This window comes from Suricata suricatta, chromosome 9 (assembly GCF_006229205.1).
Source record: "Suricata suricatta isolate VVHF042 chromosome 9, meerkat_22Aug2017_6uvM2_HiC, whole genome shotgun sequence".
Lineage (NCBI taxonomy): Eukaryota > Metazoa > Chordata > Mammalia > Carnivora > Herpestidae > Suricata > Suricata suricatta.
Window position 1 is genome coordinate 70,940,660 of NC_043708.1, and position 13,918 is coordinate 70,954,577.

General features: G+C 39.1%; 2 gene segments (V, D, J or C); both read right to left on the reverse strand.

The window, feature by feature from the left end:
* The window catches only part of LOC115301965, a 550,585-nt gene that overhangs the window by 408,759 nt on the left and 127,908 nt on the right, over positions 1-13,918 (reverse strand).
* LOC115301986 lies at positions 9,718-10,366 on the reverse strand. The segment is given in 2 exon segments: positions 9,718-10,120; positions 10,268-10,366. Coding segments are annotated over 2 exon segments (405 nt in total).

Here is a 13,918-nt window from a genome sequence, read left to right on the forward strand (position 1 = left end):
ACTACTGAATACTGAAAACGAACCATGGACTGAAGGGGGAGGGGGAGGGAGGGAAGGGGAGATGGTCATGGTGGGGGGCATTTGTGGGGAGAAGCACTGGGTGTTATATGGAAACCAATTTGACAATAAACTATTAAAAAAAAAAGAAAGAAGCGGGTTTTTGAAAATGTAACTATGTTTCCAATACTGTAATATAAATATGACTGTAATATTGTATGCCCTAGAATTTTTGTAACGATTCTTTCACCAGGGTGGAGACTAGGCTATCCACCAATGGTTATGAATCATAATCATTTCACTATCGTATACACGCAGGCTCTATGCTATGATTACGAAGCAATCATACCAGTTACACTAATCTACCATAAAGCCATCACATCGCTGCTTCTTCATCATCAATTCATGAATTGTTATACCTGTAGATAAATATGAATTTCTCTTTCACATTCTTTTCACTGTTGGTGTCTAATGTTAGCAATACATACAGCATCTACAGTGTTTTGTGTCATATAAGACAGTATTGATGTAGGCACTGGCAGACCACTCGTCTTGTAAACAGATCACATAAACTTAGGGTATGGATAAATATAGTAAGTATATGCAAATGTATTCTTACTGCAATGTATTTTTTTATTTTATTTTACTGCAAATGTATTTTTTCTGCCTTATGATTTCCTTAATGCTTTTCTGCCATACTTTTTTAAGAATACAACATATGATACCTATAACATACATATAATCATATGTAAATATAAATATATGTTAATCGACTATTACCAGTAAGGTTTCTGGTCAACAGAGGCTGTTAGCCGTTTTTTAGTGAGTCAAAATTCAAAATCACAGATTTTCAATGGTGCAGGGGTTGGCACCCCTAGACTTCACCTTGGTTCAAAGGTCAGCTGTAATTTTATCTGTTGTATATTCATTCAACAAGTATAGATTGGGTGGCATATTATAACAGGAAAAGTGTAAGCCAAGCAGTGTTCCCTACAACACAATTATTTTTTTTACATCATGGACCATTGCTCCTACTTCTCAGGGTATTTCTGTACTACATAAAGGACAGAGGAGTAAACACATTGTCACTTGAAAAACTTGCCATCTTGTGTAACAGTGCCAAGATTTATTTCCATGATATCTTATTATTCTCCAGCTCAAATCATCCCACATGTTGTAATCATAATTTTGAGGTCAGTCACTTTCACATCTGGTTGGCCAAAAGGTTAAAAACCAACCAGCCCTCCTGAATCTTCTCTCCCATGATAATCGCAATGGCAAGTTCACTGACTGGTTCAGCAATGGGAGCTCCTACCGGGAAGAGTCTTTCCCACAGCTCAACCTGCCCGACATCACTGGACGGCAGGGGAAGGCCAGTGTCACAAAATGTTGTAGCAAAACACCAGGCGGCAGTGCTTTAACAAAACACTGCTCTTGTTCTTGATACTTGGAGTACGCGGAAGCCTGATTCTCAGAGTAGAAAAAAAGAGAGAACAAAGATTCACAGAGTGGTGACAATTGAATAAAGATGTAAAGGAAGGTCACAGGTACATTGTGCAGATACTTTGGGGGAGTGCAGTTTTATAGGCAGAGAGGACAAAGGCAAGCAGCAAGTATCTTGACATGGAAACATGTTTTGAGTGTTTAAGGAATAATATTTCTTCCCCTGTAACCCCTTACTCTTCCCAAAACACTGCTGTATAAGAGATGTGTTAAAGCATTCAGCACTGTCAACTGGTTAGTGGATGATTTCTTCATGTATTGATCCCGGGGCAATTTGACTTGGGTTCACCATCTTTTCTAGTTCCCTTGAGTCCAGTTGAAACTAGTTATGTAACCATTGCTGAGATATCCAGCCACCGTCTTCTGGGGCCAGTTGCTTCGCCATATTACAAAACTTACTCTGTCGGACCCCTGTAAGGTGCTCCACCTTGGCTGGCAATACAAGTTAGAGATGCTTTTAAAGTTAGGAGAGTTATAGGGCACCTGGGTGGCTCAGTCAGTTAAGCCTCCAACTTTGGCTCAGGTCATGATCTTGCACTCTGTGAGTTCGAGCCCCGCGTTGAGTTCTGTGCTGACAGCTCAGAGCCTGGAGTCTGCTTCTGATTCTGTGTGTCTCTCTCTGCTCCTCCCGCACTTGCACTCTGTCTCCGTCATTCTCAACAATAAATTCACATTAAAAATCTTTAAAAATAATAAAAATAAAGTTGTGAAAGTTATATCTCATTTCCCAAATATAATATTGGGAACATGTATGTCAACTATATACTTAAAAAATAAACATTCTCTAAAACAAAAATTATAAAATGGGAATAATAATATCTGTCTCATAGGGTTTGCAATGTTTAAATTAGATAATGAATCTAAATGCATACAGCAGTGTCTAACTTACAATAAGCTCAATAAATATCAACTTTCTTTATTCCTAGTAAAGCCTGCCTTTCCATCAATGTCCACATCTGTGATCTGTCACTGCTTCTTCTTCTTTCTGCATGGGTTCAGTGGTAGAAGTTTCTCAGAAATTCACCCAGTTGTCTGTTTCCCCAGAGATAATCATTATTTTCTCCTATTCTACTGGGGTCATTTCTTCCTAGCTACATTCATACACTTAGCACAGATAAAACACTCAAGTGGGGTTATATTTTCATTTCCCTAATAACATTAACAGCTTATTTGTATGTCTGTCAGCTATTGGATATATTTCTATAATGATTCTTCAAGTTTTTTAAAAATTTTTATTTGTGTATTCTTATTGAATTATATGTGCTTTTTATATATTTTGCATTTGAATCCTTTTTCAGAAAAATGCATCGCAAATATTGTTCACCAGTCTGTGCATTGATTTTCCACCTTCTTAGCAGTGATTTTTAACAAAGCCAGGATTAAAAGGCACAAACTTCCAATTAGAAAATAAATAGGTCACAGGGAAGAAGAGTACAGCATAAGGAATATACTAAATAATATTATAATAGCTTCATATGTTGAAAGATAGTGACTATACTTAGCCATGGTGAGTGTCTCATAATGTAATTGTCAAATAACTATAGTGTGCACCTGACACTAATATAATATTATATGACAACTATGCTTCAATTTAAAAGTAAAGTAACCCAAAAATAGGTTTTCATGTTCATAGGAATCTAGCTTAAAAGTTTTGCTTTCTTTAATGACTTAAAAAATGTTTTTTCTTGATAACTTCTATTGCTTCTAATGAGAAAGCAGGTATCATTTGTTTACGTTTATTTTTTATTTATTTTGAGACAGAGAGAAAAGCAGGGGAGGGGTGGAGAGAGAGAGAGGGGAGAGAGAGAGAATCTCAAGCAAGCTCTGAACTGTCAGTGCAGAGCCTGATGCAGGGGTTGGGACTCACAGACCGTGAGATCATGACCTGAGCCGAAGTCGAGTCAGACGCTCAGCCAACTGAGCAAGATTTTTTTCCGCTTAAATAAACACTCTGGTTATGCATTTGCGTTCAGCGCCTGCAAGGCTTCTGCCAAAGCCATGGTAGCGGGCTTGTAGAACTCTTTTTGTAACTTCCTGTAATTCTACATAACATTGCTGCTGAATAAGGAGCTTGTTTATAGAAAGTTAAGTATAACAGTGAGGGGAGATGCTTGCTATGTGTAAAAAGGTTATGGAATGAGTGATGGAAAAGATGGTGACAAATACCAGCAATAATCATGTGACCATGTACAGAAACAAAGACTAAAGTAGTTACAAAACTTTATTCTTTGTTTTGATATACTATCTTTATATATTAACCATTTTTTATTCCTCTTTCCCATTTGCCTACGTGTAGTAGTAAGCACTACTATAAACTTATCTTATACCTCATTGAATCAGTAGTTAAGCTACAGGATATGGGAGTGTGACTCAGCTAGAAGAGGAGAGAACATCGCCCTGAAATGGACGAATACACTTTATATCTTTTTTGTGGGAGAAGGTTCCCTTGGTTATGGTTGAATGAGGAATAATTGCATCATATTAGCAGGGAGCATAATTTTGCTATTGTCTTTACTTGAAAGTTAAGTGTTATTGAAAGAGGTACATACGGATGCCAACCTGACAAGGAGGGTCCTGTGGTAGCTTTTTACTGCCTCAACTTAACTAACTGGAAATGTTTCCGAGAGTTTGCTTCCTTGTATGGTTCCGGGTTGGTTGTCCACAAAAGACATTTGTGCGAGATTTGTAAGGGAGTTGTGATGTAGCCATATTTTTTGATGTTCTGCCAGTTGCTGGGGCAGCTCACACAGGCTGCTGCTGATCCACTGGCTCATCGTACTGTTGGCTCTCGACTCCTTGACCTCCCACCACATCTCCCTCTTCAGCTTCCCTTTGTCTTGGGCCAAGTATGCATGTAGCGTGATGGCAAAGGATACCCTCTTCTCCTGAAGGTCAGTGACTGAGATTGAAGGAGGTGAGAGACAAGCAAGTTTAGTTTGCCTTTGTGGGTTCCAGTTGTCCTCATGAGTTCTAGTATGTTCTTAGAAGTCACAGTTTGTCCATGCCTTTGTTTACACCCACATTTCCTCCACAAATGTTACCGCAGCTGATTTACAGCAGATCCAGGCTCAGTACTAGGTGCAAAGACAATGGCTTTACATGGACTTCTCCACCAGCTAAGGCAATTGCCTGGCGTCAGATCCTTATCATTAATCTCTGATTCTACACCACTCATGGTGGGTCTACGTCTCCGACTGTACCCTTACTGACACAGAGCCTAAAAAGAAAGGGCTGCGGAGATGATTTTCATGATGATTCCAGATAACTAGACGTGAGCATCTTTAACTAACACTGCCACTTTAAATCATCATGGGGCATGGTTTTTTCAACTTCAGGTGACTTTGCCCATGTTCTGTATGATGGATTTTAGGTCAAAAACTCAAGACTGAGAATGTATTAGAAAAGAGTTACTCTGAACACCTGCTTCCAAATGACATAGAAAAAGGTTTAACTTAAAATTAAACCTTCTGATCCACACCACAGATTAAGCAACTGCAGTCACTACCAATTCTTGTCTGGGATGTGCAGGTGTGCATTTCAACTTGGCTCCTGCAGCAGGGGGGCTGTCTCTTATTGAGCTGTGGGATTTCTGTTCAGCTTTATTATCACTTCAAACACTTCCTGGAGAGCACAGAAGCACTTTGCTGAATCCTCCAGCTATAAGGTTGAAATGGTGAAGCTGATGGATTTAGCTGATTTCTGGGAGCTTATGGAATAGCAACCATTCTTTGCGTTCTGGCCAAAGGAACTCTGGTGAACAAGGAGAGAGATCTCTCCACCAGGAGGCTGAGTATACCGAAAAATATAGCATGTGCTCTGCACTGTTTCATACAGACAGGTCCAGGTAATGGGGGCTGGTGCGCCTCTCACCCGGATGTGGCCGGCTGGACATGAGTAACTTTCTGGGCCACCCCGGATCCTGAGGGAAACATCTGAAAACAGAGCTGATGTAGTGAATAAAATACTGTGAAGAATTAGACTAATGTTGGACCCAAAGAGAAACCAAACTGAAATCATAATATGCTTGCTTATCTCCAATCTTTCTTTTTTCCTCAACTGCCCATAAAGTACCATCTGCCTGAGTACAGCCCTTTCATCCTCAACATTCTACCCTCTTCTGGAGCCTTCCCGTCAGAGTAGATAGAGGCCATGCTCTCCAGGAGGCTGGAGAGCAGCATGTGGCCTGCATTCTCTGGGACAGATGTGTTTAGCTCTGCCTTAAACAGAGAGAGGCGTCTCTGAGTGCTTGGCGACACAGACACACAATTCCCAGGGTCCGAGGCAACCCCCCAAATAGGAAATAGGGTTTCTCGTGTTCATCAACCACATGGTCCACACAATTAAGAGTCTGGCTCATCCCAAGTCTTTACTTTGTCTAGTGGTTTTCCCCTGATATTTAAGTTAGGTAGTACCTGAAAAGGGGCATGGGAAAAGCTATTAGTATGAAAGTTTTGTGATGAGGGGAAATGAAGATTGAACCAGTTGACACACATTGATAATTTTCAGAGAAGTAATTTGGAAGGGCCCATTGGAAATAGAATTTATTATGGCCTGTGAACCTTCTTTGTAATCTACTACTGGTTGTTAACTTAGCCTATCCTTACTTTTCTCTTTCCAGAATCTAATGGTTAAAAAACAAAACAAAACAAATTACTCACAGATCTTTGGCTTTCTCAGTGGAAGGCCACCCTATCCAAAGCAATGACTGCATCTCTTTTTCTTCTTCCTTACTGAGTTCTAGGGTTCTACTTAACATTTAGAATAGGTAAAGCTCCTTCAAAGTCAAATGATGAAAAAAATTCAGTCCTTCTGACTTTCCAAATTCATTCATTTATATTCTTATGAAATATAACAGAAATAAAATATTATCCTCTTGAGATCTGACATTGAGCTTTAATTATTAGACTCTAAAAAGGATCAGGATATTCAATCCTATTGCTTCCATAAGTAGAATTGTACTTATTAGATCATATATCCTAGAACTGTCCTGATGTCATATTTTCTTTGCATAGTGTTTGGCCTCACTTACAAAATCTGTAACTGGGTGTGTGTGTGCACGTGTGTGTGTGCGTATTTTATAAAGTAAAGCCAAGATAAGCGTGCTAGGTCTCTCTGTGATGCAGTGCTATAATCCACTCCTACAGGCTGTCATATCCATAGGTTTATCACACATTTAGGACATGTCAACACCATATGGTGGCTGAAGTTTCATATATTGTTACTGATCATGTGGAATATAGCTCAGTCTTCTATTCTGTTTCATTGTTTTAATGGATGAACTAATCTAAAAGGACCAAAAGGCAAATAACTAGAAAAGAAAGAACAGACAAGGTCTCTAAAACATTGCCAGGTCTTTGATTCTAAGGTCAAAGTAACTTACCAATGAGTGGTACAAAGAGCAGAGAGTATATAATTATATTATAAACAGAGAGTTTATAATTAGTTGAGACATCCACCCCTCTGTCCCATTTCACCTCTGAGTGCTGACAGGCAGCTGATGCCTTGGTTTGTGATTATTTGTAACTAAGCAAAGGGGACCATGTGCGGTGGGCACAGCAACCTGGAGAGCAGCGTGATGGCAAGATGTCCCTCTTGTTGAAGTGGCCCTGCTGTGTTTCTGACAGTGGAAGTGGAAGCTCCCTCAGCTGCATAGAGCAGTAGCCTCTGAAATATGGTTTCTGGCTGGATCAAGATTTTTGTTTATTTGTTATTTAATTGTTTACAGTTTATTCATTTTGAGAGAAAGGTTGAGTGAGCAGGGGAGGGGCAGAGAGAGGGAGAAAGAGAATCCCAAGCAGGATCTGCACTGCCTGTGCAGAGCCTGATGTGGGGCTCCAACCCATGAATCCACAAGATCAGGGCCAGAGCTGAAATCAAGAGTTGGGTGTGTAACTGACTGAGCCACCCAGGAGCCCCATGGCTGGATCAAGTTTGAATGTGCTATGACACCCAGTTGGACGTCTGGATCAGAGCTCGCAAGTAAGTGGCTGAGTCTTCTTGAGCCTTCAGATGTTTTTATTTTATTTTTGAGAGATTGAGACAGAGTGTAAGTGGGGGAGGGGCAGAGAGAGAGGGAGACACAGAATCTGAAGGAGGCTTCAGGCTCTGAGCTGTCAGCGCAGAGCCTGACATGGGGCTTGAACTCACAGACCATGAGATCATGACTTGAGCTGAAGTCAGATGTTTAACTGACTGAGCCTTCCAGGTGCCCCAGTAATAAATTTCCTTCTGATTATTGCTTCGGTATTGTTTTAGGCTTGTCCTTAACCAGATATAATCATTAACTCACTAGGAAAGACAAAGCAATGTTTAGGATAGATGTGGTGTGGTATCTCTCTGTAGCTTTAGTCTGCATGTCCCTAGTCACTAAAGATGTTGAAAATCTGCTCATACCCTTATTTATACGCTTACTTCCCTACCACAAATCCTCTTTCGTGAAGTGTCTGCATGAGTCCTTTGCCTATTTTTAATTGGATTGTTTGTTTCCTTCCTATTCAGAAAGTTCTTTATATTCTGAATACCAGCCTTTTGATAAAAATGTATTTTGGAATTATTTCCTGCCAATCAGTGATTTGTCTTTTGTAGTCTTAACTCTTTCATAGAACAAATGGTTTTAATTTTGTTGAAATCCAGGTTGTTGATTTTTTTTAATGGCTTGTACTTTCAGTGTCCTGTCAAAAATCCCTTCACTTGGCCCTAGGTCATGAAGATTTTCTCTTATATCTTCTCTTAAAAGAATTATGGTGTTACATTTTACACTTGGTTGTATGATCCATTTTGAGACTGTTCTCAAGTTTTTGTATAACGATGTGAGATTTAGGTCAAGTTTCAATGATTTGCTTAAGAATATCCAGTTGTCCCAACACCATTGGTTCCTAAGGCTAACTTTCCTCCATTGAGTTGCCTTGAAACCTTTGTCAAAAAATCAGTTGTCCCCACATGTGTGGCTCTGCTTCTGTGCTTTTACTCAGCAGCACAAAATGGTTAATGATATTCTTTCATGATCCTTTTAGGGTAGAATCTGAAGTTTGGTTTTCTTTTTCATTCCTTACATGTATAATTTGTATCTTCTCTTTTTTTCCCTTGATAATTCTAGCTAGGGATATATCAATTTCATTAATCATTTTAAGAAAATAAACTTTACATTTTTTAATCTCTATTGTTTATTTTGTAGTTTGACTTTCTAATTGTTTTCTTTTTTTAGCTTATGTTGGGTTTCAGTTGTTCTTTTTTATTCCTTTCTTCTTTTGTTGAAAGCTTAGAGCAGTGGGGTGCCCGGGTGGCTCAGTTGATTAAGCCTCCGGCTTCCCCTCAGGTCAGATTTCAGCTCAGGTCAGATCTCATGTTCGTGGGTTTGAGTCCCGCGTCAGGCTCTGTGCTGACAGCTGGCTCAGAGCCTGGAGCCTGCTTCCGGTTCTGTGTCTCCTTCTCTCTCTGCCCCTCCCCCTCTCATGCTCTGTCTCTCTGTATCAAAAATAAATGAAACATTTTAAGAAATTAAAAAAAAAGAAATCTTAGAGTAGTGTGTTTCAACTTTTCTTATTTAGGAACGGAAGTATTTAAAATATTAAAGGTCCTAGGTGAAGGGGATTAAAAGTACACTTATCATGATGAACACCAAGTAATGTATGGAATTGTCAAATCACTCTATTGTATGCCTGAAACTAATATAACACTGTATGTTAACTACACCGGTATTAAAATAACATAACATAATATAACATAAAATGTTAAATTTCCTTCTATGTACTATTTTAGCTATATCTCTCTATATATGTCTATTTTTATTTTTATATACTATAATAAAAGCTATGTGAATGTGCTCTCTCAAAATATCTTATTGTACTAAACTCCTCTTTTCTATCTTATAATGATGTGAGATGATAAAATGTCTACTTGATGAGATGAAGCAAGGGGCACGAAGTAGGCATGGGGACCTAGCACTAGTTAACACTATGCCAGAAGGAGGCCCTCTGCCTACAGACTGCAGTCGACCGCAGGCAACTGAAACCACGGAACGCAAAACTGTGGTTAAGAGGAGACTATTGTGTTTTCAAGTTAAATGCTTAAATTCCAACTATTTGAGAGTTTCTAGAGATATGTTTTTGCAGCCAACCTTCAGAATCTATTTTACTTTGGTCAGAGAATAAATTCTGTATCATTTCAGTCCTTTTAATTGTATCAAGAATTTTTTGTGGCCAAGCCTACTTTGCGCATGTGTGTGAAAGCTGCATCTACACCGTGGGGTTTGGCTGGAGCTTCGGCTTCAGGTTTGGGTGCAGGCAGCAGGTGCCTGGGGATCACTGTGTCCTTGCGGCACAGAAGTAGGTGGCTGAGTCTCTGGGCTGGGAAGCATTGATGTACAATGAAAATTTTTTGGCGCTTTGACTGAGGGAAACTGTGAATCTTCCATCTTCCTTTGTAGGCGTTCTCGAGAACACGGCTAGCAATAATGCGGGCCCTTGACCAGGGTATTGCCGGTACCACACAAAGTAGTCAAATGCACTATTCTCATAAGTGCAGTTCAGAGTAGAGAAATCTCCTTCCTGGACTATGAGAGATGGAGGGCCCTGTTTCACCTGCTGCTGAACGCTCCTTGTCTCCTCTTGGCCACTCACCCCTGCTTAAAAAGAACAAAAAGTCATTAGGTCCCGGCCTTTAAATTTCCTTCTTAATGTCTCAAGGTGCATGAAGTTGCCTATATCCGAATTTCCTCATCCTCCCAAATTAAAGACATATCCTGGCACTTCTCCTCTCTGCAACTCACAGCCTAGTTGAAGCCATAGAATTAAAATCGATTTTCTCAGGTTCTTGGCCATTCCTCTTGACACCAAAGCTCGGTGACAATTCATTTGGTCCTCTGTTCTTCCTAGCTTGCTGGAACTCTAACTTAAACTTCACACCTGCTTTTAATTCCTTCAACAGGCCCCGCCCCTTTACAAGTGCTTTCATTTAAAGCTATTTTTGTCATAGGAAGCACTTCCTCGTTTTGCCCTAACTTAGAATCATTGAAAATATCTTCCTGGGAATCGAAAATGTCCTTCTTACACATGGATGAGTTTAGAACTTCTCTCCTCCAAAGCCATTCTTCCTTTTCCTCATACCTCCTAGCTAAAAATTATATACTAAGTCAGCTAGTATATAAAGATTACATTTTAGATAGAGAAGAGATGGACTCCTACGAAGCCACAAGATTAACATGTATAGAAGCATTTCTTTTTGTTGTTGTTGTTGTTGTTAGAAATACTAATTAAAGTCTATTAAAGACACACAAAAGCCATAATATAGCATTATAAGCTAGGGTAATGGAGCAGAACTTAGAGAATATATGGTCTCTTTCCCCTTCGGGAACTTTAATTTTATTAAAATCTTCTAGATGTGTCCATATTTTAGATGTGTCCATATTTTAAATGGTCCTAAAAATTATAGAAAATAATGACATCAGTTTTGATATTTTTATATTTCATCTAAAATATAAATCGGATAAATTAAATATTTCTAAGAATATATCTGAGGAAAAGAAATTGAGGAGTACTGGAATTGTCTGTTCTGCAGGACCTTTGATCTCCAAATGGGTATAAAAGAACAGAAAGAGTCTGCAGATTTCAGAAGATACGGAGCCCATCCAGTAATGTGTCATTTTTTTTTGGTAGTGCTCATTCTGAGCTTAAACAAACATTAAACCTTTTCGTCACACGTTATCTTAATGGGTGAAAAAGGAAAATACAAAGAATCAGTTTGGCTTTAAATGTTAACACAGCAGGCAGCAGAGACAGAAATTCAGGACACATTCCAAAGCAGCCCTAAAAACAGGAGTGATATATATGCATTATAAATAATAGAAATTAGAAGAAATAAGGAGCATATAATTTTTCTGAAGCACAGAGAAAATTTTGTTGTATCTGTATTTGATGTCATCTCAAATCTAATAAGAAGAAAATGCATCAGAGTTCAACAGGAGCCAGTGATAAGAGTCCCCATTCCTCGTTTTCCAATCTCATTCTACTCCAGTACGCTGAAGAGATTTCTTATTGTTTGTTGCATTTCTGGTGTGTTTTTTCCTTTTTCATTTATTCATTCATTAATGCATATCTTCAATATCTATTAATTGAGTGCTTACTAAATGAGCAACACTTGGGTCTCATTCATGAAAGAGACATAGTCCCAATCTTCAGTCAACCTAGTCAATAACTCAAGTACAGCCATATAAAGCCTACAAAAAAGAACTGGGTTTTCAGTATGACAAACAAAAAAAAAATAATGAACTCTGCTCTAGACCCAGATGGAGAAGGGTTCTGATGGAGGAGATGCTTGAACTAGGACTTACATCATTAATAGATTTCCCAGTGAAAATAATGGGATAAGAGAACTCTAGGCACACATTAACTCAGTGATTGGAGGTTGGCTGTGTATGGGGGAAAACAACATAAATTCATATTAAGGAAGCTAATGCGGCCCTGACCTTGAAGGGCAAAGTATCTTATTCAAAAGAGTGTTGTTTTTCGGGGCCTTTGGGTGGCTCAGTCCGTTAAGCATCTGATTCTTTATTTTGGCTCAGGTCATGATCTCATAGTTTATGAGATCAAGCCCCACTTTGGGATCTGCACTGACAGCACAGAACCTGCTTGGGATTCTCTCTCTCCTATCTCTGCGCCTCCCCCTGCTCTCTCTTTCTTAAAATAAATAAACTTTTTTAAAAAGTGTTGCTTTTCAAAGTCATATTTTTCAAACTATTAGACTAGAACAAACAGATACTATTCAGGTAGATGGATGGATAGGCAGACAGATAGTTACATGCATAGATACAGATATATGATTAATAGATAAAAACTGAAGCAAAGTAAGAGACAATAGCTGATGAAATTTTTAAGGATTAATTCTGGCTTGTTGATGAATTTGTGCAGGTGACAACATGTTAATCTTTGAAGCAGCACTGCCTCTTAGTGGTCATAAAGAAAAGTTACACTGAACAAATTTCCATGGCTTCTTAAAAGTTTGTGTTTAGAAATCCCTGGATCAATCAGAGCTTGCAAGTAAGTGGCTGAGTCTTCTTGAGCCTTCAGATGGATGAGATTTTGCCCCTGTTGAGTTCCCCTTTGAAATGTCTGCTGCTCTTTACTGAGATGTATCACTGGTGGATTAAGAGGTCTTGGTTGTGATGAGGGACTTGCCGATAGACAACAGGGCTCCTGAAATATTCTTGGTGGAATGTCACCTGCATTTTGGTCTTTTCAGATGCGGAAGCTGGCCCTCTGGTCGAGTCACTGTGTGAGCTGTCTTTCCTCCCATAACCTCAACATCGGATCAAGAAGAGTTCTTTATATTGAAGTCTAATATAGACAATTGTTCTACATCTTTGCCAAAATATGATATAGTCATCAGGTTTTTTTTGCAGCCAACATAATGGTGATGTAGTGATCTCATTGTGGTATTACCCTTTCTCTGATGACTAAGGATGTAGAAAGTTTGGTAAACTTTTCCAATAAATTATTGAATTATTTTGGCTTTGCAGGCCATTTGGTCTTTGTTGCAACTACTCAACTCTGCCACTGTAGCAAGAAAAAAAGCCATTGATAATACATACATAAATGAGCATTTCTGCGTTCCAATAAAACCCTATTTACAAAAACAAGCGGCTGGCTGGATTTGGTTTGTGGGCCATATTTTGTTGACCCCTCATGTAGAGCTTCTTTTTAATGTGCTTCTTGGGCATTCCTACATCTTTTATCAAAAGCCTGCTCAAACATTTTGCCCATTTTTAAAGTGGGTAATTTATCTTTTATTGAGTTCTTTTAAATGGCATGTTGGTGATTCAGTGAAGAATCTCATTGCTATGTGGACATGGTCACCTTAATGACACAGTCCACAACTGCTTTGAAAAATATGACTTTGGAACCAGTGACTTAGCAGATGTCCAGAGCAGTAAACATCAGGATTCGGACTAGAATGAGCTGCAAAGAAAAATCCATTTTCCCATAATAATAAATGCCGATGATTTTGTAAGTTCTGATATCGTGTCAAATGGTGAGGGAGAATGAAGCAAGCTGAGGTCAAAGCACAGTTGGCAAGCACCACCAATTCCCAGGGTATTCCTCAGGCACTCCTGGCTGCCCAAGGACAAAGGAAAGGAAACAAAACAAACGGTTAACTGATGGAGATCCCAGGACCTGAGTCCCCATCAGTTTACAAATATCTTAGTGAATTCTAAGAAAAAGGCAATCTTATCAATAGCCTAATCTCCTGAAACCTGTATACCCAGTTTTCTGGAGCCCAACATCACCTTCCCCTTCATAATGATGTGGGGAACAAAGACAAGAAGGAAATGGCAGGTAAAGTTAAATTTCTTTATAACTTCTAGCCCACTGACAAATACCTGAGACAAATGAAGAGTAGAATATTTCTCCAGGAACCCCCTACC